Source organism: Myotis yumanensis, unplaced genomic scaffold, assembly GCF_028538775.1.
Source record: "Myotis yumanensis isolate MYYU_CA2020_CCGP unplaced genomic scaffold, mMyoYum1.0.hap1 SCAF_7, whole genome shotgun sequence".
Lineage (NCBI taxonomy): Eukaryota > Metazoa > Chordata > Mammalia > Chiroptera > Vespertilionidae > Myotis > Myotis yumanensis.
The window spans coordinates 41471419-41497754 of NW_027223758.1; the positions used below are offsets into that span (position 1 = coordinate 41471419).

Here is a 26336-nt window from a genome sequence, read left to right on the forward strand (position 1 = left end):
CAAATGCTCCTCACATGCATTTTTGAAAGACCTTGGGAACCTCTGCATGAATCAGGAGAAGCTCATTTCTGGTTTTTGAATATTCTGGATAATTTATTTGATGTCAAGGATCGGGAGCCTGCGCCTTCACTTTTCAACCTGGGCCCTGCAGGGCTCCGCTGCGTGTCCCCTGCATGTTTGTTTGGGTTTGCCCTGAAATGCTAGCCGGCCACCAAGGAGACCTTGATCATTATTCCAAATAGATTTTTCCCTTTTCTGATCACATACTCTGGGGAGGTTTGACACTGAGCCAGGGCTTCTTCCCCTTTTAAAAAAAAAACAACAGCTAATCTAGAGCTCTTTCTTCCAAGCTGTGCCAGCCCTGGCTCTCACATTTCATCTCGGCCGCTGTCCTTCCTGAGAGTTTGAACAGCGTGTGCCAGCAGCTAGACCTATTCCCGACAACTTCCTGCTGCCTCCCTGCTGGCCAGGGTGGGCAGAACACGGCAAAATGAACCTGATTAGGGTGACACAATAAAAAACAGCATCTTCCTCCTGATCGGTCTCCAGATGCGGCATGTTTGACATTCCCAGGCCCGTCCTACCAGAAATGGCTGCAGAAAAATACAGCTGACATTCTTAGCAATTTGCAGAATGCAGATGCCCGCCCCACCCCCAGGCTTTTTAATATTCTTCTGGCTACGGATGGAGATTCAGATGCATGGTGTCCCCTGCTTTTTGCTCTCTCGGGATGTCCTCTCCCCTGAGTCATGTGATCAAGCCCTAAACTCCTGTCCACAGAGGACAATCAGAATGACACCTTTAGTGTTTGTGCCTGATTTTATGGCCTCATGATCTTGTGCCCTTTGGAGTTCAAAGGTCGCATCAGGCAGCAGGCAGGGAGGTTTTTGATGTAACCTCTGAACCTCAGAAAACAAAAGGACAGAGGCCCACAGCGACAATCCATCTAAAAATGGTCATATAAAGAATGCAACTCAATCAGCCCGGAGCATGCAAATCATCAAGCATTTTTTATGGAGCGCCCTGCTAAATCCAAACTTACAGCCAGAAGAAGGGACACAAACCCCACGATCCCAATACATAAATCAGAGCTCGAGGAAAGCACAGCGATGAGTTTACAATCGGCCCAGAATGGAAGGATTTGCAAGATGTGATTTATACATTGGTTTCCTCCCCTCCTCCCCCCATCCCCTGTCCACACACAAGCACACACACTCACACACACACACTGGTCAATACCAAGCCATCATTTGAAAATCAAGCATTTTCCTCTCCAAAGGTTTGCCCAGTGGCTGAGGCTGCCACGGACAGATATGTGAGGCCTGTCAAAGGCCTAGTGCTTTCCCTGTGGTCACTAGAACCATCCTCAGAGGCAGGCTGAAAGTCCGGGGAGCAGGCAGCTGAGAAAAAAAGATGAGGACTTGTCAAATAGGTGAAAGGTTGGCCCCACAAAGCAGGTCACATCCTGCAGAACAGATGTCACCTCCCCTACTGCACAGATTGCCCCTCAACCGTCCTTAATACCTGGCACACATGCCCCCGGCCAGAGGACAGGCTAATTTCTGATTTAATTAGTAATACTATTCAAATAGTTAGGGAGCTGGGTAAGAGATGCTCTCATTTTTCATGACTATTGAAGTTTTAATTCTTTTTTTAATTTCTTTTTATTTTTAGATATTATTTCTTTAAAACACACACACACACACACACACACACACAAAAAACAAAACAAAAAAAAAACACATGTGTAAGTGCCCTGGCCAGTTTGGCTCAGTTGGCTGGTGTAGCTCCCATGCACCAAAAGGTCACCAGCTCAATTCCGGGTCAAGGCACTTGCCAGGCTTGCTGGCTCGATCCCCAGTAAAAGGCATGCAGGAGTCAGCCAATCAGTGTTTTTCTCTCACATCGATGTTTCTCGCTCCCTCTCCCTTTCTCTCTCTTTCAAATCAATAAAAACATATCCTCAGGTGAGGATTTTTAAAAACAAAGTGAGAATTGGCACAGCCTCCGAGTGTCCTGCATAGTTTCCACGGGTTGAGGGTACAAGGCCACTGTGGCTGAAAAGGCTGGGAGTCAGTTTGTGAGATCAGTGCCTCTTTACATATCCAGAGATGCTCAGAGCGGTGGCACCGCCAGAGGTCACATGGCTGGTTGGGACTGGTCAGGACAGAGGCCCAAGTTTCTCCATTCCCAGCCATAATAATGGCTACACACTCAGCGACTGCTCTGGTCCAGAGCATTTGCTTTTCACCTGTCATGTCAGTTCATCTTTACAATAAGTTGTGGGTAGACGCCACCCTCCTAATGTCACAGGTGGTACACTGGGAACCAGGATTGGCTCCAGGTTCTGTCAGATTCCAGGCCTGTTTTTAGAACCACCACCTCAGCCCTGAGACCCATGGCTATGCTCTGATCACACAATGCTGCCTCATAAGCGAGAGATGTGAGCCTACCAGACCCTGAGGAGTGTGTGGAGTGGTTTCTAGGAAAGGAAAAAAAGGGTTGTGTAGGGGTTGGATGGTGCACCCTGCCCCCAAATATGTCCACACCCTAACCTCCAGGACCTGGGGATGTGACCAATTTTGGGAAAAGGGTCTTTGTAGATATAATGAAGAATCTCAAGGTGAGATCATCCTGGATTTTCTGTGTGGGCCCTAAATCCAATGGCAAGTGTCCTAATAAGAGATAGAAGAGGAGAAGACACAGATGTAGAAAAGCCCACGTAATGAAGGAGAGATGGGAGTGATGCTGCCACAAGCCATGGAACCTGGAGCCACCGGAAGCTGGAAGTGGTAGGGAAGATCCACCCCCAGAACCTTCAGAGGGAACATGGCCCTGCCAACACCTTGACGTTGGACTTCTGGCCTCCAGAATTGTAAAAGGATACATTTCCTTTATTTCTAAGCCACCCAGTGGGTGGCGATTTGTCCCAGCAGCCCTAAGAAACCAAAACCTGGTGGAATGAAGAGTCATGTTCCTTTGGGATGGTGTGGGTCCAGAGGGAGCCGGCCCATCTGTCTGCCACCTCACCTACCCTTTTGCCTGAGGCCGAAGCGGTAGGTTCTGTGAAACTGAAACCTCCACGCTTCTGGAAAGGATGACAGCATGAAGGCCACCTGCAAAGTTAGCACCAATCCCGAGCCCAGACCTCAACCCGCCATCTTCATGCTCTTTTACCATCGTAATCAAGCTTCCAGGGGTTTGTTCTGGACTGCTATCCCATCTGCCTTTTGCCTAAGGGATCCCATTTCTTTCTCTTAGTAAGACTTGGTAAATGAAACCAGACGTGTTCTGGCCTGAAGTCAAAAACCAGGCCTGACAAATGAGCAGGGCGGGAGTGTGTGGGAGAAGGGCTCTTACCCTCAGTGAAGGTTTCCTTTATGTCCCCATCCCTCCCACATGTGTGTTAAATGTCATTAGACTTACAAAACTTCTGTTTCCATGGAAATGTTTAGAAACATGCCTCTTACATGAAGCATGGTCCATGGTATGCATTGCCTGTTGAACTCTTGGGTTATGAGACGAAGGACAGAGGAGCTGGCCTTCCTTACAAGCCAGCTCTGGGACAGCTCACACCAATGACATGACTGAATGTTCCTCCTCACTTCACTGCTGATGGACTGAACCATCCTTCCCTGTACCTACTCCTCTCGTCTATAAATTGGAAGGCCACCTACCCCAGGTGAAGGCAGGTTAACAAAGGAATGACAGTCTGCTTCTTAAGCTGTGTGCTGTGGACACAGATGTTCTTTTGATTGTCATCCTAGACTCTGTGTCCCAGGCTTTCCCAACCTTTTCCAGGTAGAACACAGGTCAGATCCTGCTTTGTTTATGCTGCTCCGAGGAGCCCTGCTCCGGGTGGCCAGATGTGAACTGCCCGGGATGTCAGGCCACCTCAGGCCACACCTAGACAACCCACAAATAAGCAACCAGCACAATGAAAAACCTGCCCAAGCCCAAGAGTCAGGAGGCTCTCTCTGCCTTATATATGTTATCTTTGTGTCCATTCAATATTTAATAAGCCCAGTCTTTTTTCAAATTGACTCTCAATCCTCAGAAGCAAATCTTGGAAATAATAAAAATATTTGAAGAAACCTCCAAAGCAGATAAGAGGAGAGTAGAGGTTTTTAAAAATAAAAGCTTATACTAAGATTTTTGACAAAGTGAAATCACCATAATGAAAATTCTCTGGGACGCTGCTTGGATGGTGCTGAGAATTAGCCCCCTCTCCTTGGACACGACGGGAAATCCTTGCGGAAATGTAGTTTCAGGACTATGTATATAAAAGCCCAACTTTCCTCCACTTTCAGAATAAAGGCTCCTTTCCTCCAGCCTCCAACTGCCCCCACCTTCAGGGGCACACATGTGGGTGCCCACAGGCGAGCACACGCACAATGAACCAAGAAAGGAAGTAATGAGAGCCCACTAATGGATTGGCTTAAGTATAGAACAACATCCCATCACTGTCCTAGAAAATAATCAATCAAGCACTTAATTTTAAACATAAAAGTAAGCTGCCAGGAGACTGTTAATAGATAACCAAATAAATTAACAATTGTAGGTGGGATTTGAAACCAGGTTGGATGGTCTCTTCACTGAGCTCCGAGTCCATGCACATAAAGGGTCTCCCCAGCTTGGCACTTGATCTCACACTGTTTCAAAGTGGGAAATCTTCTTTTAGCCAATATCCCTTCTCAGCAGGCTTGTCACTTCAGGGAATTGTCTTTTGTGCGTCTTCCATAAATTTTATAACACCACTACTTTAAAATATTGATGGGCAACTTGGCCTTGGCCCAGGCCTGCAGTGGATTACTGTGGACATGAAAACCTTCAGGAGCGTAGAAGCAGGAAGAAACACATTCCCCGCTGACCTTTCTTAAAGGGACAATTGTGCAAATGCAGTGGTCACCTGAGCTGGAGGCCTGCCTGGCTCTGATGGACAGCTCTGCCCTCTGGGAGCCGGCTCAGAGCCACGCAGGGACAGGGGAATGTGGGGGACACACAGGCAAGTAAGTGCTCAGGTGCCTGCAGACCCATAAAGAGTAAGTGAAATCCACACATAATCCCCCGGCTGTTTTCACCTGAAACTCAACTTTCTCCCAACATTCAAACTCTGCAAAGTTATTGATGAATCAGGACTGACAACTTTATAGTCTGGCTCTCCTCCCTCTACCCATGGCCCACTTAGGGCAAGTGACCAAAAGCAAACAGCAACAAGGAACATAAAAGGCAGGACCGGAGAATTGATCCCTGGTTCCTAGAGGCTCTGTGAGAGCTCTGAACTTCTACTATCACATCCATTCTGCCACCGCACTTGCTTCATAATACTCCCCGAAAAAACAACACATAAAGTTCCAGCACCTCCAATAAAGCCACCGCTGAGAAGAGTATAGCAACAGTCTGCTAACCAGTGAATAACACAAGTAATACAGCACCTTTAACACACACACACACACAAGCACTGTACTACATGAATTATGCATGTGATCTCATATAATCCTTATTTTTAAAATCTGCAAAAATATCCTTTGATCCAGAAAATCCACTTCTAAAAATGTTTCTTATGGAAATGATGGAAGATAAGTTCAAGGATTTTTTAAAATATATTTTTTATTGATTTCAGAGAGAGGAAGGGAGAAGGAGGGAGAGAGAGAGAGAAAGAGAGAGAGAGAGAGAGAGAGAAACATTAATGATGGGAGAGAATGAGAAAGAATGATTGATCGGCTACCTCCTGCATGCACCCTACTGGGGATCGATACCACAACCCGGGCATGTACCCTGACCAAGAATCAAACTGTGATCTCCTGGTTTATGGTCGACAGTCAACCACTGAGCCACACCAGCTGGGCCATTCAAAGATTTTTTTTTTTGTCTACAGGATGTTTATCGAATACAAGCAAAAAATGAAAATGATAGAAAGTTCCAATAATCAAAAGGAGTAAACAAATTACAACAGCTCCATAAAATATAATATTGTGCAGCCATTTAAAACTATGCTGTAAAAGAATATATATTGACAAATAAAATATGCCCACGAGATATTCAGCAAGCAATTTAGAGTATTGAGAATAGGAATGATATGGATATTTTTATAAATTCAGAGTATGTTATGCACATGCATAAAATGTGTGAGACAAGCATCATCACGATTATAAGATTATGAGTGATTATGGGCATCATAAGATTATGGGTGATTTTCCCCTTATATTCATTTGTCTCACTTTCTAATTTTTTATAATTTGTTATAAGACAGATATTTTTTAAAATTTTGACGTAGGTACGATGTCCAAATAGTCCTAGATGTTAATTAGCTTAATAACAGCCCATCACAGATACAAAGCCCTTTCTGTCTAAAACATGGTTTTATGCACTGTCTTAGCTGATCCCCGCAGCAACCTTTACAAGTGGACAGAGCAGAGGTTTTAGAATCCTGGAGATCTTCAAATATACAAAAATAATTAGAGAGGATGGTACAAAGAACCCAGAGCCCTCCTCCCCTGGAGCAGGCAGCACGCAGGCCTCTCTGCAGAAGGGCTGGCCCTGGCTGCGTTCACAGGCGCTGGCTCCCAGCTCGCTCGCTCTCTGTCCACTGATTGCAGCTCCCATTGCTGCACCCGAGGCTCTGAAAACAATCGGCCTTGCTCTTTCTTTGGCTTTCCCCACCCGCATGAGTGCTTAGGTTCTCCAGGATTCTGCTCTGCTCAGGACAGGAACTGGGGGAGAGAACATTCGAGAATACATGGTAAGCAAAGTCTCTGACATAAGAGCCAGGAATGTGATGAAGCTGCTTGTACTGGCTCCAGAAAGCCATCTATTGGGTCTCTTCCCAGCTCTGCCATCAGTGACACCACCATGGTAGCCTGGAATCTGCCATGGTGAGAGTCTTTATACCATGGAAATCGGCAAACGCTATAAATCAGGGTCCTTTCCCCCAGAGAGCCAGTTGTTAAACAGTTACCAGCACACCACCGCATACTCTCAGAAATAGAAATCCATATATTGAAATGAGGGTCAATCTTTCCAGACCCCAGCTTTAAGCAGGGCTATGCCTGCATAGACTAAGGCACGACGTGAATCTTGTTTGAAAATGATAACATATTACGCAGAAAACTGTTTCAATATTTACACACCTTGACAATTTGCCTACTCTTCACCCTCCTTGTGGCCACTTAAATGTTTCTTCTTGCTGTGTTCTCTTCAGAGCCAAAGAAAGACCATCTAGTCATTAGATCCTAGTGCTTTGCTTTCTAAACTTGATGGGCCCAAACCAGGATTAGAACAAGAATGCCCTGCTCGGCACCAAGTAAGTGCCATGTCCGTGTCAGACAACTCCAGGGCCTTGGCCCTGAGATTGACCCCTGGGGGAGGTGGCTAGTTTGCCGCTTCTCTGGCTCCCGGCCCCCGTGGGCCACCTCCAGAGGCTCCCTGAACCCTTCCAGAGGCTCCCTGAACCCCCTCACCTCCAGAGGCTCCCTGAGCCACCTCCCGAGGCTCCCTGAACCCCTTCTGCTCCTCCTGCACTGGCTCGTGGATGACTCAGCTGAGAGTGAAACCTGATCAGGAGATAATCTGGCACAGATGGTGCTAACGGACGGAAATAACAGGCAGAAGCAGGGGCAGCCTGTCTCCTTGGTCTGGGGAAGTCCAGCTCAGTTATTTTGAGAAGCACTGGTAACCCGCGCTGCCACACACCCTGGAAATGCTACCTCGCTCGCTCAGCCGCAGTCAAAGGCAGGGTGAGACATGCCGCTCTTAGGCAGGTGAGGCCGGCTCCGCTGGGTACCTGGCCCTGGGGGATACGGAGGGATCAGCATAAAGCCCTGAAGATTTCCCTAGCTCCTGAGGATCAAAGGATTGAGGCAAAGGATAACCTGGGTCTGCAATCGGAAGAAAGCAGCGCAGAAGCACGGAGAGGCAGCCAAGCTGGGGCGCAGGTGGGTCTGAGCGAGGAAGTGGCGGCAGAGAGGAGCCGCCTCTGTTCTGGTCACATTCTGAGGCAGAGGAAGAGGTTGGGATTCACTGTTTGACACAGTTTTGGGTTGTGTGTGTTTTCTTTCCGCCAAGGACTTGACATGAGAAAGACACCAATGGAAAACTGCTCGTCTGCAGAGCCCAGACCAGGGAAAAGATCGCTCTGCTTCAGGGACAGTAGGAGCCCTGAAACCGGAGCGGTGGGGAGAGTATGATGCCCACGCAGGCCTGAGAGGGCCCCGGGGTTCAGTGAGGACACCCCGATGCTGGGTCGCTCTGGGCACTGTGCTCCACCTCAGTCTCTGGCTGTCACGGGTGTCCTAAGGTCTGGCCCACAGGAGGCACGGATGGAAGAAACCACCCCGGCGAGACCAGAGAACCACAGCTGATCATCGGAGGGAGACTCGTGTCCCCGTGAGCCTGGGCCCTCGCTGACAGGCTCCAGGGCCCCGTGAGATGAGAAATGGGAGGAAACCTGCTCTTCAGACCTTCGCCATCTGAGGGTTCTTCTCAGGGATTCTGTTAGTGCAGCAGGCCCATGGGGTTTTGTTGGAGACAATTGGAATCTTACTAAAAAGATTAAAATATCTAGTCACTGTGGGGTAGCTTCCACTCTAAATAGACAGTGATGTATAGAGAGAGCTGCCCCTCTCTCTATAATGAATCTGGAGAACAATACAAGTGTGCGGTCCACATATATCATTTCCATCATCCCAGAAAAGGTCCCTGTAAGGCAGTGGTGTGCTGGGAAATGGTCACCAACCGGCTCTCTGAGAAAACCACCAATGCATGTATGTGTGGGTGTATGTTTGCTATAAATTTTACGTATAAAAGAGGTAGGAAACGCAATTCGCAAATAATAATAAAGCACAATGCTCTTTACTATGAATTCCATGTAGTCACTGGATTCTCAAAGAATGATTTGTTGATTTTTACAGCCAACAAATCTGTAGCCAGCCTATGTTGTAGTCGATCAACCATGTAGTACTGACATGAATGTTTACATTAATATCAATGTTTACATTAATGATAATGCAAACGTGAAACAGCATCTTTGTATGTGGAAACTTCAGTTGGATAAGTCAGATAATAGTTTTCAAATAATGGAAGGTTCTAGTTTTAGTGCAATTCATAATGTAATGTCTACAGACACAACATTTAATCTGCATTATTAACATTTTTTCCATCACTTTCTTAAGTCTAGATAAGCAACAAATCAAGTACTCATTTGTAGTATTTGCTGAATTCCACAATATAACAGCTGATTCCAAGCCACCAATGGGATGTCTCTAAAGTTGGAAAGAGGCACAGAAGCTGGTCATTATATAGTACTAGAGGCCTGGTGCACGAAATTTGTGCACGGGTAGGGTCCCTAGGCCTGGCCAGTGATCAGGGCCAATCGGGGCCTTCCAGCTGCTGGCCAGGGCCTTCCTTCTTTCCATGCCACCCCCTGGTGGTCAGTGAATGTCATAGGGAGCGATTGAACTCCTGGTCTCCTGGTCGAACTCCTGAGGGAGCACTTTGCATATTAGCCTTTCATATATATAGATTTCTACCATATAGGTCCAATAGACATATGTAACCGCTACAGCAAAGATGATAAAGTATAGTAAAGTAATTGGAAAGTGGTGAAATTTATGTTACCTTTGTTTTTAATACAATTTAATTGCAAGTTATAGAATTTTTAATGAATGCTGTTTCACACCAGAAAATTTAACAATTCACTCTCATGATCCAGCATATCCCTGCTTGTAGGTTTGTGCAGCCTATTGTGTCCTATATATATAATTTTTTAAATGAGGAAAAGATGGAAATACAGAACACTTTATAAATTCTCAGGGTAAAATCTGTAATTTCTTTTTTAAATTAATTTATTTTGTTTTTATGTGTGTGTGTGTGTGTGTGTGTGTGGTTTTTTAGTTGTTGTTGTTAATCCTCACTCGAGGATATGTTTCATTGATTTTTTAGAGAGAGTGGAAGGGAGAGGGAGAGACAGAGAGAGAGAAACATCAATGTGAGAGAGATACATCAATTGGTTACCTCCGAGCTAAACCAGCTAGGGATATTCGTTCTTAACGTGTTAGGAAAGTATAACTTCAACCCATCGGGTGGACTGGAAGGAGAAAAGTTGGCCTGTGGGCTCCCGTTTCAGAGGCGGGTTGCTCAGACCAAATGCCTGAAGGTCAGAGACAGCATTCAAGAGGCCCCACACAGGACCCAGTTCCTGCCCAAGGGCTCCTAACAAAGGCCCAAACCAGGCTTTTTTCCAAAAATGTTTTTAATTCCAACATCCATCTTAATGGCTTACTGTAGACTAATTTAGCCAGTAGTTGTTATACTAAAAATAGAAGCTAATGATTTCAGCTAAAAACAACTAAGCCAGCACTATCAAAGCATATTTATTGTAAGAAACTGATTATCACAGGGTGCATTTGTTTTCCACTTCCTTTTCCCTGTAGAAAGGCTTAATCCGATTCCCACAGTGAAAGCAACAGTTCTTCCTCTCCTGGGCCCTACAATATTACGGCTGTGTTTTCTAGAGGGCACCCACTTCCCAGAGCATGGCCAATCATCTCACGGGGGTGGGGGGGGGGGGCGGGGAATCCCACCGAGGGTCGGTCCCACCTGGTATCTCTCATTACCTCTCAGTGCCATTCAGCAAATACTGGCAGCATCAACTCATTTCTCAAGCGCCCACTGGTACCCACCACCAGCTCGGTACCATAGGGATCTCAATTAGTGGGCACTAAGAATGGAATTCCTTGGAATAATATTTGCAAAGCCTTTCTAGGGCATGACCTTGACAAAATGTTTTAATTTTATAATTGTTATGAATCATCAAAGAAATGATTAGCATTTGCCCTCCTCTGAGGATTGCCCACATGGCTGGTCAGACTGAGACCCTGAATGATTTTAATGTAGGGCACTAATTTTAGGGCCGACTCAGAATTTTCTTTTTCAGCTTGTGCCACCTCAATGGATTTCCCATGTCCACCTAATGTTGGGAAACCTGTTTCTAATGCCACCATCAGGATTCTGACAGAGGGGTCTTTCAGGCAAGGTGAAGAGCTCAGAGACGTGGTCACAGGCTAGGCTTACGCACTGTGTGCTCACACATGCACACACACACAGACGCGCACATGCATGTGCATGCACACAGATGTTTTTCCTTAAGGTTGTCAGCTCTAAATTCTTCCCTCCAGCTACAGCTACACAAGTTGTCCCCTTACCCCTACCCCATCCCCATGGACAAGCAAACACAGAAGATTTCCAAGGTCTGCAGACCCACGCGCTTACCTAGGCTCAAGAGGGTGTGGTCTTCCTGCCGCCCTACTCAGTGGTGTGGGCTCACTCTCCTGGTGTAATAGTATGTTTTGGATAAACAGCGGCATCAAATTGAGCAAACACTCTCTTGCATACCTTAAGTTAGGGTTTCTTGAATAAAATACCCAATTGACGAGAATAGATTAGCTGAGGGTGGTGGGATGCAATTACTTTCATTCTGAGACACATCAAGTCAGTGTATTTTCCTCAAGGAAAAAATATCTATTTTTACAGAGCAGCTAAACAGGTAAATGACAGAAAGCCCACTTTCTCTGCATACCTACGTAGCCATCATTGTCTGAATAATTTCAGCCAGAAGGAAAGATGTGTAAGAATCCTGAAGGAAGGTTATACTCTGTGCATGGGATTACTTGAGCAAGGATGTGTACTCCAAGGAAAAGTCCTGGATTTTGACTATTCAGTCAGCATAACATGTCACCGATACACCTTTAAAGGGCTTTTTAACAAGTTTCATTTCTCCCGATATGAAGCAAATTTTGAGTGTTGACATTTCTTTTAATTTTAAAAAGGTAAGTAGTTCCAGACTGCATATTCTTCAGAAGATTCCTTCTTTCTGTGCTGTACACATGGCTGGGCCTTCCGTAACCCTGGCAAGCTAAACTGCCTCATCATCACAGCTCCTGCAGGTTTTCTGTACAAGTTGGTCCATCAATTAAAGCCAGGTCTCCACCTAAGTGCAGCTTGAAGAAACTGCCAACAGTGCATCGCTAATTACCAGGACAAACATTTTTATTTCAAAGTTGACAAACAGGATAACAATTCTCAAAGCCTATTAGCTCTAAAAAGAACAGTTGCTGCCCTAGCCAGTTTGGGTCAGTGGATAGAGTGTTGGCCTGCAGACTGAAGGGTCTCTGGGTCTGATTCCAGTCAAGGGCATATGCCCGGGTTGCAGGCTCAATCCCCAGTGTGGGGCGTGCAGGAGGCAGCCAATCAATGATTCTCTCTCAACATTGATGTTTCCACTTCTATCTCTCTCTCTCCTTCTTCCTTCCTCTCTGAAATCAATAAAAATATATATATTTTAAAAAGAACAATTGCTGAGTTTGTCCTACCAAATGCTACCCTCACGTATGACCCTTACCCATCTTTGGTCAATAAGTGAAAAGTAACACTTCTTAGAACTAATGCCTGGACAGTTATCCCAATAAATCCCCCTTAGCCTCTTGCTACAAAGGCCAGTCAGGTCCCAACTCAGAATCAATGATATTACTACAGATAGCTCAAGGGTAATTTGGAAGCTTCCTTAGCAAATGAGGGAACTCAGGTACTCTCTCAAGAGCTCTTAATTGGAGTTTTCTATAACATCTCTATAATAATATATTTGACTCTAAAGCAGTCCAAGTGAGGTAAGCCCTCAGGAAATGTCCTGAAGGGGGGAGAATGGCCACAAGTATAACCTGCCCTCAGCACCAGGCCACTAACCCAGAGAATTCAATTCATGTGGGACAGCCACTCAAAGTCTGCATTGAATCTACTCCCCAAAAAGCTGATGGAAACAGATGAGGAAAATTCTAAAGAACTACCTTGTACTTTCTCTAGAAACGCAATCTATGAGTAGCAAAACCAATTTGAAAAAAATATAGATGCTACTTAAATTTCAGAGCCATTATCAGTGTGAGCAAACTATGAACTAGAGTGGACAAGCATTTAAGTCCCTATTCAATAATTTTGATTGTTAACTAATTTGGATTAGTTTTGATTTAACAGAGAGCATGAATCAAACTGGTTAAAACCTTAATAATGTCATAATATTGATTAATATAGTAAATCCTGAATATAGAAGATCTATGATTCCATTAATACTTCCACTTCATGAACAGGATTTTTACAAAATCAAAGCAATGCTCTTTTGAAGAACAAAGTTTTAGGACAATGAGGAAAGACAAAGTAATCATTACAAATTCATTATGGATCTATCAGAGACTTTTTTAATCCATTCAAATCCAAGCACAGAAGATCAGACTCTGATCCTATATTATTTCTACATTTTTAGAACTTTTCACTCAAATTCAAGGTTACAATGGCCTTAAAAACACCCACAGGAAAAGAATGACATGAATGATAATATGATGTACTAGCTGTTGCATTAGAGTGGTTATTTTTCTTTTCTCTACTTTTCAAATTTCCTATTGCATGTAATATAATTTTGTAATTAAAATCGTAAATTAAGAAAATTCAAGGTTACAAAACACAGTTAACTTTATAAAAATAATTCTTCAAACAATGTGCAGAAAGGAGACAGTCAACCAAGATAAAGAAGATGGTTGAGGGAAAGGTAAACCGGTCCTGGGAGGAGCTTGAACAGTGAATGGCACCACCAGCGTTGCCCGGCATCGAGTCCTCGGAGACAAGAGGCAGCGGGAGCCCCGTTCCCACGGCACAGATTCCCTCCAGCCACCGATGACAGAGGCTCGATTTTCACACGCTTATTAGTCTTGTGTGCCTCGGAATCTCAGAGCACTTTTGGAGTCTGCCTTGATTTGGTTTGATGGTGAGGAAAGAGAGGTTCACACACTAGAACCAAATGACCATGGAAGGTCACAGCACTGGCAAAAGCGGCCCTCACCAGCCTCACCAGCATTCTGTAACCCATGGGCCTAGGAAAGATTAGGTAACATTTCTTTTTCAAATTATATTGCATTTGCTCAACTATGTTCACTTAAAAACAAACAAACAAAAACAACTATATGCATGAGACCTGTAAGCAGACCTCATTCACACTGACAGCCCACAGCCGGGACTCTCCGTCCCCTTGCAGGTTTTTTTGGGGCAATAAAACCAAAATCTATATTTAAAATATGTGTGCCTCTCATAAGATACATTTTTAAAATTCAGTGTTTAAATAGCATAGTGGCCATTCCAAATGAGAAACTTTTGTTTACTAATATGTGTTTACTACATTGGCATATAAAGTAGAAAACCCTCAATCAGGATTTCAGAGTCGTTCCTCAAGAAATCACACGATGTGTGCCCAAAGGCTGCACGTGCTCTAATGTGGCCTCCTTCCTCAGGCTCTAAATGCGTCCTCCGAGTCGGAGGTATCTGCAGGTTGGCATCTGCCTAATCCCACGGGGTCCTCTGGCGGGTGTCACAGCTGCTGGTTGGTGAAGAAGGATTTAGTCTCCCTGCAGACAGGATTTACGCAGAGCGGGCAGCTCAGAACCAGCTGCTTGGAGCACAGCTCGTTTGATTGGATGTGTGAGTGCACCAAATCGGCCAGGGCCTGCAAGGCGGGTGACAAGAGGCAAAGATTCATCAGAACAAAAAGTCTGCTGTCTCCCCCATCCATGCATTTCCTCTCCCATCTGTCCTGATAATCACTATGGCTTGGGGTTTCTTTTAATCTGAATTATGAACCCTTTGAACCACATTCTATAATATCTTTCTCTCCCAAGCATCCTCAGCTTGGAGAAAACTTAAAATAGAGACTTTAGAGAGTGAAATCCTCTTCCCCCGCCCGCTAAACCTCGTTGGTCTCTGAAAGGCAGATTTTAAATCAGACAGTGGTAGGTGGATAGAAGTCAGGAAATGGGGGCTATCTAAAGGAAAAAGGAGTGAGAGAATAAGGATTTCGATTTTATTTTTGTAATTAATTGGACCTCAAAATGTTCTAATATGTGAGAAAAACCAATATTCTGAGCGAGTTTCTCAGAGGATTACTCTCTGATATGTTCTACTAAAAGGTTTGTAACTCCAGAGATACCTCAGAGAACAATGGATTTCCATTAAGAGACTCGGATCTTCTGATGTTTTCAACTCCACACTGAATCAAATGAGAAAAGGGAGGAAAAACACATACACGTTTTATTTTCTTTGTGGGTTTTTTTTAAAGAAACTGACTGCTACGGAACACACGCACGCACGCACACACAATTCAAAGTCTTACTTCAAAAGAATTCTAACATTGCTCAGAAATGAAACATTCACAGGACCATGCCATATGCTGATTTTCAACCATTATCATAAAATGGCTCTTCAATTTCTATTCCTCCCCCTACCCAGCACCTTCCCATAGGTGCTTTGTTTCCAAACCATTTTTGAGGGTGTATTTGATAGAATTCCCAAGTAATTTTAGTCTGCTTACCACTCTTTTTTTAATTGTATCTTTCTAATGCACACCTTTATAGACTCTACCTAAGCAGAATGTTGACATAAGTATATTTTTATACCTGTTTTGATTCCAAGTGTCAAAAGAGGTAAATTAATTTAATGAAATTGAACCTAGATGGGATCCAATTTAGAGTTGGGATTTTATACCCTTACATTTTAAAAACCTAAAATAAAAATCTGAGCATTGTTTCAGTGCCATCCCTGCTCTCCTCTCCAAAAATATCTAGTTAATTATCCCCTAAATAAGTGAAAAATATCTCATTATTATTTATTCAGGTAGTTAGGATCTTCTCTTTCCCTTTCCAAAATGCTGATGGCTTTATCTTTTGAGTCAGCACTAATATCAGAAGACTGGTATGGGGAAATGCTGAGGTTCAGCAAACACACAGTTCTCAACAAGAGACTGTAGTCTAAAACTTCATGGAGAAGCCAGTACCAGCAGGGTAACCAGAGGTGGCCAAGTGTCTCAGACACTGCTGATGGGAGCATTAAAGGACACATTTCTGTAGGGAAATGAGGTAAAATATGTCAACATTTACATTCCATTTCTAGGAATGTATCCTCAGAAAATAATGGGAAAAAGAAAAAAGGAAATGTTCATCACAGAGCAGTATATGACGGTAAAAAATTAGAAACATCTTTAATGTATACTAATTAAGAATTTGTTAAAAATGATTACTTAGATATAATTATTTATTGATATGGGTCCACAATATTTTTTTTTAAAAAGTCTACAAAATATTAGGTATAAAATGCCATTTTGTTAAACATGTAGAAGAATAACATTTTAATTAAAATATACACACACACATATAGAGGAAAAAGGGGTCTGATTTTTACCAAAGAATTAACATATTATGCTTGAAGGGTAGGATTCTGAGTGAGTTCTACTCTCAATGTTATACTTCTCTCAACTGTCTGAGCTCTATTATTTTTATTATCAAAAAGCAGTAAAGTTATTTCTATTTGAGGAAAAAATTCAAACTACTTTTTAAAGAAAAGTTAGTTGTTTTAAACAGTATATTCTCCCATCAAAATAATAAAATAAACTGTAGCTAGATGGTTGTCTTTATTCTCTATGGACTAATTTACTGGTCACTAATAATCCATGGATTTCTAAGATGTGTTTACTAAGGAATGACCTCAGTTTAGTAAAATGAATGAATGTGAGTTACCATTCAATACAAACAAAAAAGTACACGCTGCACTTAAGTCTTTTCAGCAAGCTCACAGTTAGCCTAGGTCATGGTGGCATACAGAAGGCATCATTAAATGAAATCCATGGACAGCCCTGAAACCTCATTTTAGCCAATTACAACGTCCCCATAAATTCTTTATCAGAACTACTGACACGTAATTTAGGCACCCTCTAACTTCATCAGCACTTGATTGATGGCCTGCATGTACACAAAAACCTGTGGGGTTGGGTACTGGCTGAGGCTCGCCTCCAACCCACTCTCCACCCGGCCCTGCACCTGCCACCCCGTCCCAGAGAGGGTGAAGGATCCTTCGAGGCCAGGCCTCCATCAATCACACTGGATGACCAGGGACAGGAGTTCTGGCAGAAGATGGGGGGAGGGCTTCTTGGTCCCAGCGACTCCACAATTCCCACAGAAACAATGCTATAAACTGGACTCAGGTTTCAGGCCGACCCTCAGGAGCCGTGAGATGGTGAGCCATAGTTTTTCTCCACTCTGAACAACAATTCACATCCATCTTACATTACAAGACACTAAGCATAGTATTTGTTATTTCAATAATCAGATTGATAGCAACACAGGAGTAAACAGCTAATTAAGTGCATAAAAAAAGGGGGTCGAGAAAATTACATGCTCTTTTCCTAAATGACGACGGCTCTTCTATGCCTCCGAAACCCAAGGGACACTAGTAAGTGAAGAAAAGGAATTACATAACAATAAAATCTTTTTCCTCCAGATTGGTGAGAAGTGCAATTATTTTTTCTTAAGGAAATGTAGTGTTTATTACTTTCAAGTGGTACAATACCCAAATTAAACACAGTGACACTGGCCACAATGGGCCCAGTCTCAGAACGGCACAAAAGTGCTTCCCCACCGCGGAAGTGGGACTGACTGAATGTGGTCAGATTTCTTGCTCAGATTAAGTATTATTCAGAGCAAGGAGGACAGAGTACCTGCACACACATACACCACGCAGTATTTTTGAATGACACAATTAGATCCCGACAGACAGTTTCCCTTTAAAACCAATCGCAGTGGGATTAATAAGGCAGACGCAGCGTTACCTCGTTAGCTAGAACTTGAGAGTACTCGATGTCCAGTTCATACAGTGTTTCAATGTGATCGCTGGTGAACGCAATGGGAACCAGGAGGATATTCTTCCACCCCCGCTCGCAAAGCCCTCTGATGGTCTCGTCTGTCTGAGGACCCAGCCAGGGCATCGGACCAACCTAGGAGAAAGGAGGATGCGTGCCCAATGGCCCCACTTCTCCCGCTGTCGGGCCCCGCACTGCCCAGGCACACACACCTTCCTTGAGAGCAAGGGCTGTGCTTTCCACCTGCTTTAATGGGTTTTGGTATTTCCACATTGAAGCTGGAATCCTTCTAGAAACTGGCAGGCTATAAATACCAGTTCTGTCACTACAACTGGAAATAATACAGTGAGTCACTGGAACTCAGCTAGTCATTCGATTTCCCCTCCCATCAGACTGGCGGGCAGAGTTCTTTCTGCCCATGGTAAGCCATCAGGTTACACACAGTCTGTGTGTATGAAAGAGCCAAATCTCACCGTTTCATAACTAAGTCCTAAAATAGGTGTCCTCGAAAGAGCCGACTGCCCGCAACGTGCGGAAGCCACCCACCTTGGACTGCCAAACCAGCCGGTAGGGGTTGGAGTAACCCAGCTTCTCCATGACTTTCTGGACAGTGGCGCCCACCTCCTGAGGGTAGGGGTCCCCTCTGTTGACCACCTGCAGCAGAGACACATGGGTGTTCGGTCACAACCTTGTGAAGGGTTCCAAGAGCCTGGGACGCGCAGTTGAAGGAGGTAAGCCCTGGACCGGAGTCCTCCCCTTCTGTCTTTTGCACTAAAGACAACACAATCTGAGCTCAATCGCCAAACTTCCTTGGATCCACTTCTTCATTGGCCAAGGGTCAATCATCTCTAAGGACCCTAAGAAAAGGTCAAATTCTATGCCCCACGTTATCCGTGGGAAACTGACAATGTGTAACGATGGAGGATGGGTCTCTACGTGCCCCCATCTGAAACAGGGGAATGAATGACACAGAGCTGGACAGGAGTCAATATGGGATGAGACTTCTACCTTGGTAGTCACTGGAGTGGCTGACTTTGGAAAGGAATTGAAAGAAGACTGTGTATAGAACTGAGCTTATGGGGTTCAGGGAAAGAAAAGGGTAAACGCCAGTGGAATAAGAGAGACGAGAGAAGCAGCACATGGGCTCAGATTCCAAGGTCCTGAAGGATATGACCGGTGCCTTCTTTTTTTTTTCTTACCTATGCCTTCCAATTCCTCTTCCTACAACAATGGACTACAGACTAATGCTTTGTGTACAGCGAATGTCTGATAAACGCTTCTGACAGTCAGAACAGCTTAATACCTTGAAAGTGTTTAATAAAATTGTATTTTTACTGCTTTAATATTTAGTTTCATGCTGACTCCCTAACACTCTTACCCTGCTGTATTTCTCCTCAATGTAACACTTATTACCTCCTAAAATAACACAATATTTTCTTATGTATTATGTTTATTATCTGTTTCCCCCACTCGCTGGGGGCAAAGATTTATATCTATTTTGTTCATTCCCAGATCCTGTGAATGAACCGGATAGAACAGTGGATAGAACAGTGTCTGAAATATAGTAGGTGCTCAATAAATACTGCTGACATGAAACACTGATGAACTATTTTATGATCTACTAAAAATTAGTTAAAAAGCCATTAGAAAGATAAATGTAGACGGAATGAGGGAAATATAAAATCACCATCAGAGCAGCACAGAAATAATTGCTACAGGCAAGATCCAGCGATGGATGCTAAAATTGCGGGGCAAAAATATGTGAAATAAGACACTTGGGTAGTCTCAAAGACTCTCCCCTAAGATATTTTTTAATTACAAAAAGGAAAAGAATGACTACGCCATGGACAATCCAGTAGACACCACCTTTGACAAATGACCAACGATCATAACACCAGCAGGAAGGCACACCTGTATCACGTACCCGAGATGATACTCTGAGGAGGACAGGTCACCCCTGGGGTATCCTTCCCTCCAAGGCACAACCTCGGTGTAATCATGAGGAAACACCAGACACGTCCAAACAGGAGAGCATGCTACATCACAGCTGACGCTCTACAGAATCACTCTTCACAACTATCAAGGTCATGAAAGACAAAGACAGATGGGAGGACACAAGGAGACAGGACCACTGAATGTGAGGAGGGGTCCTGGGTTGGGTCGGGAAAAGAGAAAGGACCTGGTGGAAGAAGTGGTGAACCCCAGAGCCTGGCCTTCGGTTAGCAGTACTGCCCATGGTTCAGGTCTTGTTCTGACCACTGCACTATGGTTATGTGAAGTGTCAACCTCAGGCATAGCCACGTGAAGGGGATGTGGCACTATTTTTGCAAATATTCTGTAAGTCTAAAATGTTTTCAAATAGTACGTTTTTTAAAAAGCCATGAAGCGGGGGAGGGGAGTGTAGGGGTAAGAATAGCTGCTACATCCATTTTCTTCCTCGGCAACCCCACGCTCCCCCCGACCCCTTTCTTATCCTCATAACTTCATGGCATTCCTCAGTCCCACACAGAACCCTGGGCAGCAAAAAAAAACCTGGGAGCAGCATGCTCAGACCTGGGGGGTGGGAGGGTGGAGGGAGAAGTGGGGCCGAGGGTGAGAGAACAGAAGGCAGCACCTGGAAACATTCATGTGTAAAAATGTGTTTCTTCCTTTCCCAATTCAAGTACCTCCCTTCTGGCACTTCAGACGTGGCCTCAACACACCGGGACAGTTATAAATAGGATGAGGATGGAGAAGGAAGATGGACATGTGAAGAGGATTTGCATAATGCCAGAAAAAGAGACTAGGAACCTGTTCAAATGAAACAGGCAGGCTTCCAGAGGAGAGAAATTGATCTCCAGGGCCACATACTGCTGAAAGGGCAACTGCTTAGCTGAGATGTAGGAGTGGGAAAAGCTGCAAAGGGCTCGACCCTGGTGACCACAAGGTGGCAGTAAAGACCAATTAGAAGAGTGGCCCAGACTCTCATTAACTCCATTAGCCCTGGAATTAAAACCTTGATAACACCCAAGAAGATGAAATTCTCCACCTCTCCAGCTTTGAAAGCAATGTCTGTAGGACAGGATGCTAGTTCTGAGCTGATGAAACTGGCTGCTTACTCCAAGCACTTCCATGTATCACGCTGGCATACCTGCTGGATCATCCTTGTTCCTATACACTCGTATTCGCTGGCCCAAGCGTGGTCCTTAGTCTTAGCAAGTTAAAAACCCTAGTGGTGCCCAGCAGGGTGGCTCATTTGGTTGGAGTGTCATCCCTTACACCAAAGTTTCCACTTCAGTTCCCAGTAGGGGCACATATGGGAGGCAACCAATGGATGTTTCTTTCTTTCTTTCTTTCTTTCTTTCTTTCTTTCTTTCTTTCTTTCTTTCTTTCTTTCTTTCTTCTCTCTCTCTCTCTCTCTCTCTCTCTCTCTCTCTCTCTCTCTCTCTCTCCTTCCTCTCTTTCTAAAATCAATCTTAAAAACAAAAACATATAAAAACATGTCCACGGGTGAGGATTATAAAACAACAACCACCTGTACTCGCTTCCTGGAATTCAGAAAACCCCTGTCAAGTTTTGAGGACAAAAGAGTGAGACTGAGAGCCCTCCGTCTGAATGGAGGGCCTACGGTCAAGCCGCCAAAACATCAGACAGGTCAGAGCAGTCTACTGTGCCACTTATTAGAAATCCTTATATGTGACTATATCTTCAGGTTGTTATGATTTCTACACAGTATTATAAATTGTAAATATTATAATCAGAATGAATCATTATTAGGTCTCAAGAAGTGAATTAAGTTAAATGAGCACCACATTAAGTCTGAGAGTTTAGAATTCAGGACATTGTAGAAACTGGGTCCATGTTACACACTGAGAAATCCTCTACCATGAGGTCATCCGACAAAATGTTCTTACTTACAGACATCGGCAGTGAGTGGGCAGAAAAAAGAATGACCACCTCGCTCCTCTTCTCCGGTGGAAAACAGTCCAGCTCTTTCCGAATGTGGTCTGCGAAGCACTGCAGGAATGCGGAGAAAGGAGGGTCAGGAGCAAGTGGAAGGAAGAGGTGGAGGGAAAGACAGTGTTTTTAAAATGAGAGCCACACCAGAAATGCCGGAGCAACCCTCAAAACTCTGAACTCTCTTTTTAAAAAACTGCAAACAGTACGATCTCGCTTGCTTTGGTTCATCATCAAAATGGCTCCTAACGGTTTCAGGGGCCTGGGGAATTTGATGGGAAACTTCTAACGCTCGCTAATGGCTCACTGAAAATGAACGCTCTGGATCTGCTGTCCCCCGGGAGGAGCGGGGCACACTTCCAGATGGAAAGGAAACACAGATGGGAAGGAGAAGTTGTTTTAAGACCTCTCATTTGCTCGGTTAGCAGGAAAACAGCTTACAGGGTCTTTCTAAATCTCCTTAGTTTGGCTTTCAGGCATATTGCATTAAAATGCATTAGACAGAAATAGTAGAGGAATAAGAAAATATCATCTATTTTTATGACCTTTTCCTTCTGAGCCCAATATCCTCACTGAGTCAATCTTCATAACAACCTTCACAACAACAGATGAGAGGTTGTAAAAGTCCCATTAAATTCACAGAGGGCGGAAAGATGCGCCGGCTTGGGGGCCCGTTCAGTCACATCTGCGGAACTTGGGCTAGAACACAGGCCCACCTCCTCCCCCAAACCTCTGTCGACCAGACCAGTTAATTCCCTTCGTCTAGTTGGCACTTTCCGACTCACATCAATAGGTGCTGAAATACCAGATCTGAGGAGGCTTTCTTTCATCTTACACTTTAATCATTCTTTGTCATTTCACTTATAAAGCAAATGCTACAAAGGACATTAACGGGCCAATTGACAAAATTCTAATATAAACATGGATTAGATAAATTAATCAATGTTAAATTGACTGAAGTTGAATATTGTATCATGGTTATGGGAGAAAATCTTTCTGCTATTTAGGCATAAAGAGTGATTTTATATATGACTGTATATGTTTAAAACTTATTCTCAAAAGGTTCAGGGAAAAAATGATGTATAGATATATACATACACAGAGATTAATAATATGTGAATCTAGGTAAAGAGTAGACTTTTCTGCATGTTTGAAATTATTTCCAAATAAAACGGGTTTTTTTATTGTTGTTTTAAATCTTTATTGTTGAAAGTATTACATATGCCCACTTTTTTCTCCCACTGACCCCTTCTAGCCCACCAAATAAAAAGGTTTTTAAAACATTATAAAGGACAATTTACCAGAACCATGTAAATTTATACTTGTTGGTATGTGGATATATACCAATTTAGGATGAGCAAATTATTCCTCAATAAATACTGACATATTATTAATCTTTACAGAACCCTCAAAAATTGGTAAATAAATGCCCCAGGGCACAAAATGGCACCTAGAGAGTTAGTTCCCTTAACAAATTTTATTATTGACTTATAGGTTGTGACAGGAGTAGATGAAAACAAAAACAGGATTTTCTGGTAGTCTTTGCAGTGTTTGGAAACTAAAGATGCTCACAAAAGATTATTTCTGGACAAAAGCCTAGATGAGGAGGCCCGCTGCGAAGTGCACGTAGGAGCCCGGAACATCCACTTACTCCAATTATTCCACAGCTGGGTAACAGCAGTAAAATGACCGTTTTACATAATTACTGCCTATAATAAGTGGGAATGTTGATTTAAATTTTTTAGTTTTAGTTTTTAACTATATTTTTATAGTTTTAGTTTAGGGTCTAGGTTTGGGTTTGTGTGTTTTTTCTATTTCTGCTAGATAGCCAATCTCCTTCTCATGTAATCTACATAATATTAAAAATAAAATCTATGTATCAATTTTTTGTTCCCAAAGAAGTTTAATATTTTTCCTTTTCTCTTCTTGCAAACCTGCAAGTACAAACACAATTTGTTACAGCTTACAACAGACCCTAAGCCATCGTCAAAACTGAGGAGCCGTGGGCAAGCCCAAGTGCTACTTAAATCATCTAGAATCCATCTGTGGTATTTTCTCCATGCACTCCCTCAGCAGAATGAAAGAGGCAGGCGGCTCTCAGAGCCTTCAATCACAGCATCCAGGGGGCAGATAAATGCCTCTGAGATTCCCTTTCATTTTGTGAACGGAGACTTCCTCAGTTAAGAGACCTTTCCATCTTTCTGCTTCCCCCCTTTTCAAATGGCTGAATTTTAATGCAAATCTAATTACTCACTGGATCAGGGCAGGCAGATGCTGTGCAGACCCCGCAGTTCTCTACCACATGTCAGTGCTGACCTGAAACACCCCTCTTTTCCAGTCCAGGCCTCCAAGAGCAAGAGTCGCAGCTCACTGGGGCTCCGGTGGTACTGACTGGACCGGCAGACAAGTGGGGGACACCGAAGCAAAACCACACCCATCCCTAGGAAGGTGCCTTCTTGTCACTTTTGACTTAAAACCAAATTTCAACCTAAGGGCTAACCCTTGACTTCTACAAGCCTAAGGAACGTAGTCTGCTCATGGGAGAGCTGGCTGCTTTTAATGATGTCTAGCACCATCTAGCGGTTACAGATTTTAAATGATTCCAGGCTTTTAAAAAAGATGTTACTAGTAAGTTGGTATTTTGCCAGTCAGAGAATGTCCAAGGAATGAAACATAAACTGGGTGAAATCTGAATCACTTAATATTTCTCCTACCTCAACCAACTCCAAGGCAGAAACTTCCACTGGCAGAACAAAACTCTATCTGCATGATATAAGGCATTTATAGCAACGCTCTTGTATTCAGAGGGTAAAAGAGGATATTAAAATGAATTAATGAATGAATGAAAGCTAGTTAAAGTTATTTTACCATTTGCGACAACATGGATGGACTTAGAGAGTACTATGTTAAGTGAAATAGACAGAGAAAAAGAAATATTGTATGATTTTACTTATATGTGGAATCTAAAGAACAAAATAAGCAAATAAACAAAACAGATACAGACTCATAGATACAGAGAGCAGACTGATGGTTGCCAGAGAAGAGGAGGGTTGAGGATCTGGCTGAAAAAGGTGAAGGGATTAAGAAGTATAAATTGTTAGTCACAAAATAATCTGAGGGGTATAAGGTGCAGTATAGGGCAGCGGTCGCCAACTGGTGGTCCATGAGGTCCGTACGGTTGGCGACTGCTGGTATAGGGAATATAGTCAATGCTAGTATAATAATTATGTACGGTGCCAGGTGGGTACTGGAAATATTGGGGGACCACTTTGTAAAGTATATGATTATCTAATCTCTATGCTGCACACGTGAAACTAAAATAAAATAATATTGAATGTAAACTGTAACTGAAAAATAAAATTAAAAACAAAAAGCCACTGGCTTTAGAATTATACTTTCCACTGTTCTCCTAATGTCACCTATTAATATAAATATTATAAATATAAATTGCATAGAATTTTGAAATTTCTTCTAATATATAAAACTTTCTTCGGTTGAAATGTTAAATTTCTTTTCATGTCTGAGAACATGTAGATATAATACCTTTAAGTTTAAAAATTTTTGATATCTTAAAGGATTTAGAACACAGAGGGTTTATTTGTCCGCCATTCAGTCTATGAATGTACATTAGCAGAAACACCTTGCGTAATCTTTAACGTTCTTCTGGTCATTGGGAAACCCAAAACTCAAAATGTAATTCTGCTATGATTTGTGACTAACAGTATTAACCTGAAGAAACAAAAGAGTCTAAACTTTAATCTTTAAATGTATTTTCTCTTGTCACAATAATCCTTTTTTTAATCCCCAGCATACAATTTAAGCCGGAGAACCGTGAGGCTCAGAGGGACACCTGTAAATGAACTGTGATGGGCTGCGGGTAGGTTCCGGCTTACCTGAATGAGGAGGGGATGCGTGGGCCACCTGTCAATTGTGCTCCACTTCATCATGGGCTTCTTTCCCACTTTATTATAGTATCTGTAAATGGCGTTTAAGCTGCTACCTGAAATAGGCAGGGGCCACTTAGTAGATGCCTACTGACTACAGTGAAAATAAGAAAACAGGACTAGTAAAGGCAGTAATTATAAGTTCAACATAGGCAACTGCTTCTATACTGAGTCAGTCTAACTACAATCATCCCAATGCTCTAAAATGCATACAGACTTCACTGCCCTGCAAATGAAGATCACTAAAAAGGAATCCATTTCAACGGCTTTTCAAAGATTATTGAGGTCATTTCTAGTGAGAAACACGATGGCAGTGGATTTATGAAATATGAGTGGTCGTTATTTGCAGCGACCAAGTCTTACAATTAACAGCATGTTGAAATTATTTTCCCACTATGAAGGTAATCAACCCCATTGCAGCAAATGTAGGGGTTGGGGGAGAAGGAAAGAAGCCAGCCATTATTCCCATTTTACTAGTACATCATTGTTTTATGCTAGCATAGTTCTTTCCAGTTATATTTCCTTTTAGCTATCTTGTTTTACAAAGTTGTAATTTTAATATGTATGCAACTGTGCATCCTGAGTATTTTGGGCATTTTTAGTTAATACTATGATAAGAGTATTTCCCACATTATAATAAAAGCTTTATAACCATCTTTTTTAATGGCTTGTTGATAAAAACAGCAGCTTATTGAGGTTTCTATGAGCACTCTCTTTTTATCTGCTTTTATAACATT

The 26336-nt window shown here is 43.1% G+C and overlaps 1 protein-coding gene across 2 annotated transcripts in view; it reads right to left on the reverse strand.

Moving 5' to 3' along the window:
• Positions 1–13221: 13221 nt before the first annotated feature.
• FECH (ferrochelatase) overlaps positions 13222–26336 on the reverse strand; it is a 33069-nt gene continuing 19954 nt past the window's right edge. For both annotated transcript variants that reach the window (XM_070420358.1, XM_070420357.1), the window contains exons 6-11: positions 25549–25655; positions 21617–21715; positions 18266–18373; positions 17690–17854; positions 15020–15079; positions 13222–14539 (exon numbers count right to left, since the gene is read on the reverse strand). In XM_070420358.1, coding sequence (XP_070276459.1) covers positions 14405–14539; positions 15020–15079; positions 17690–17854; positions 18266–18373; positions 21617–21715; positions 25549–25655 — 674 coding nt within the window. In that variant the 3' untranslated portion in view covers positions 13222–14404. The remainder of the gene's footprint in view (positions 14540–15019; positions 15080–17689; positions 17855–18265; positions 18374–21616; positions 21716–25548; positions 25656–26336) is intronic.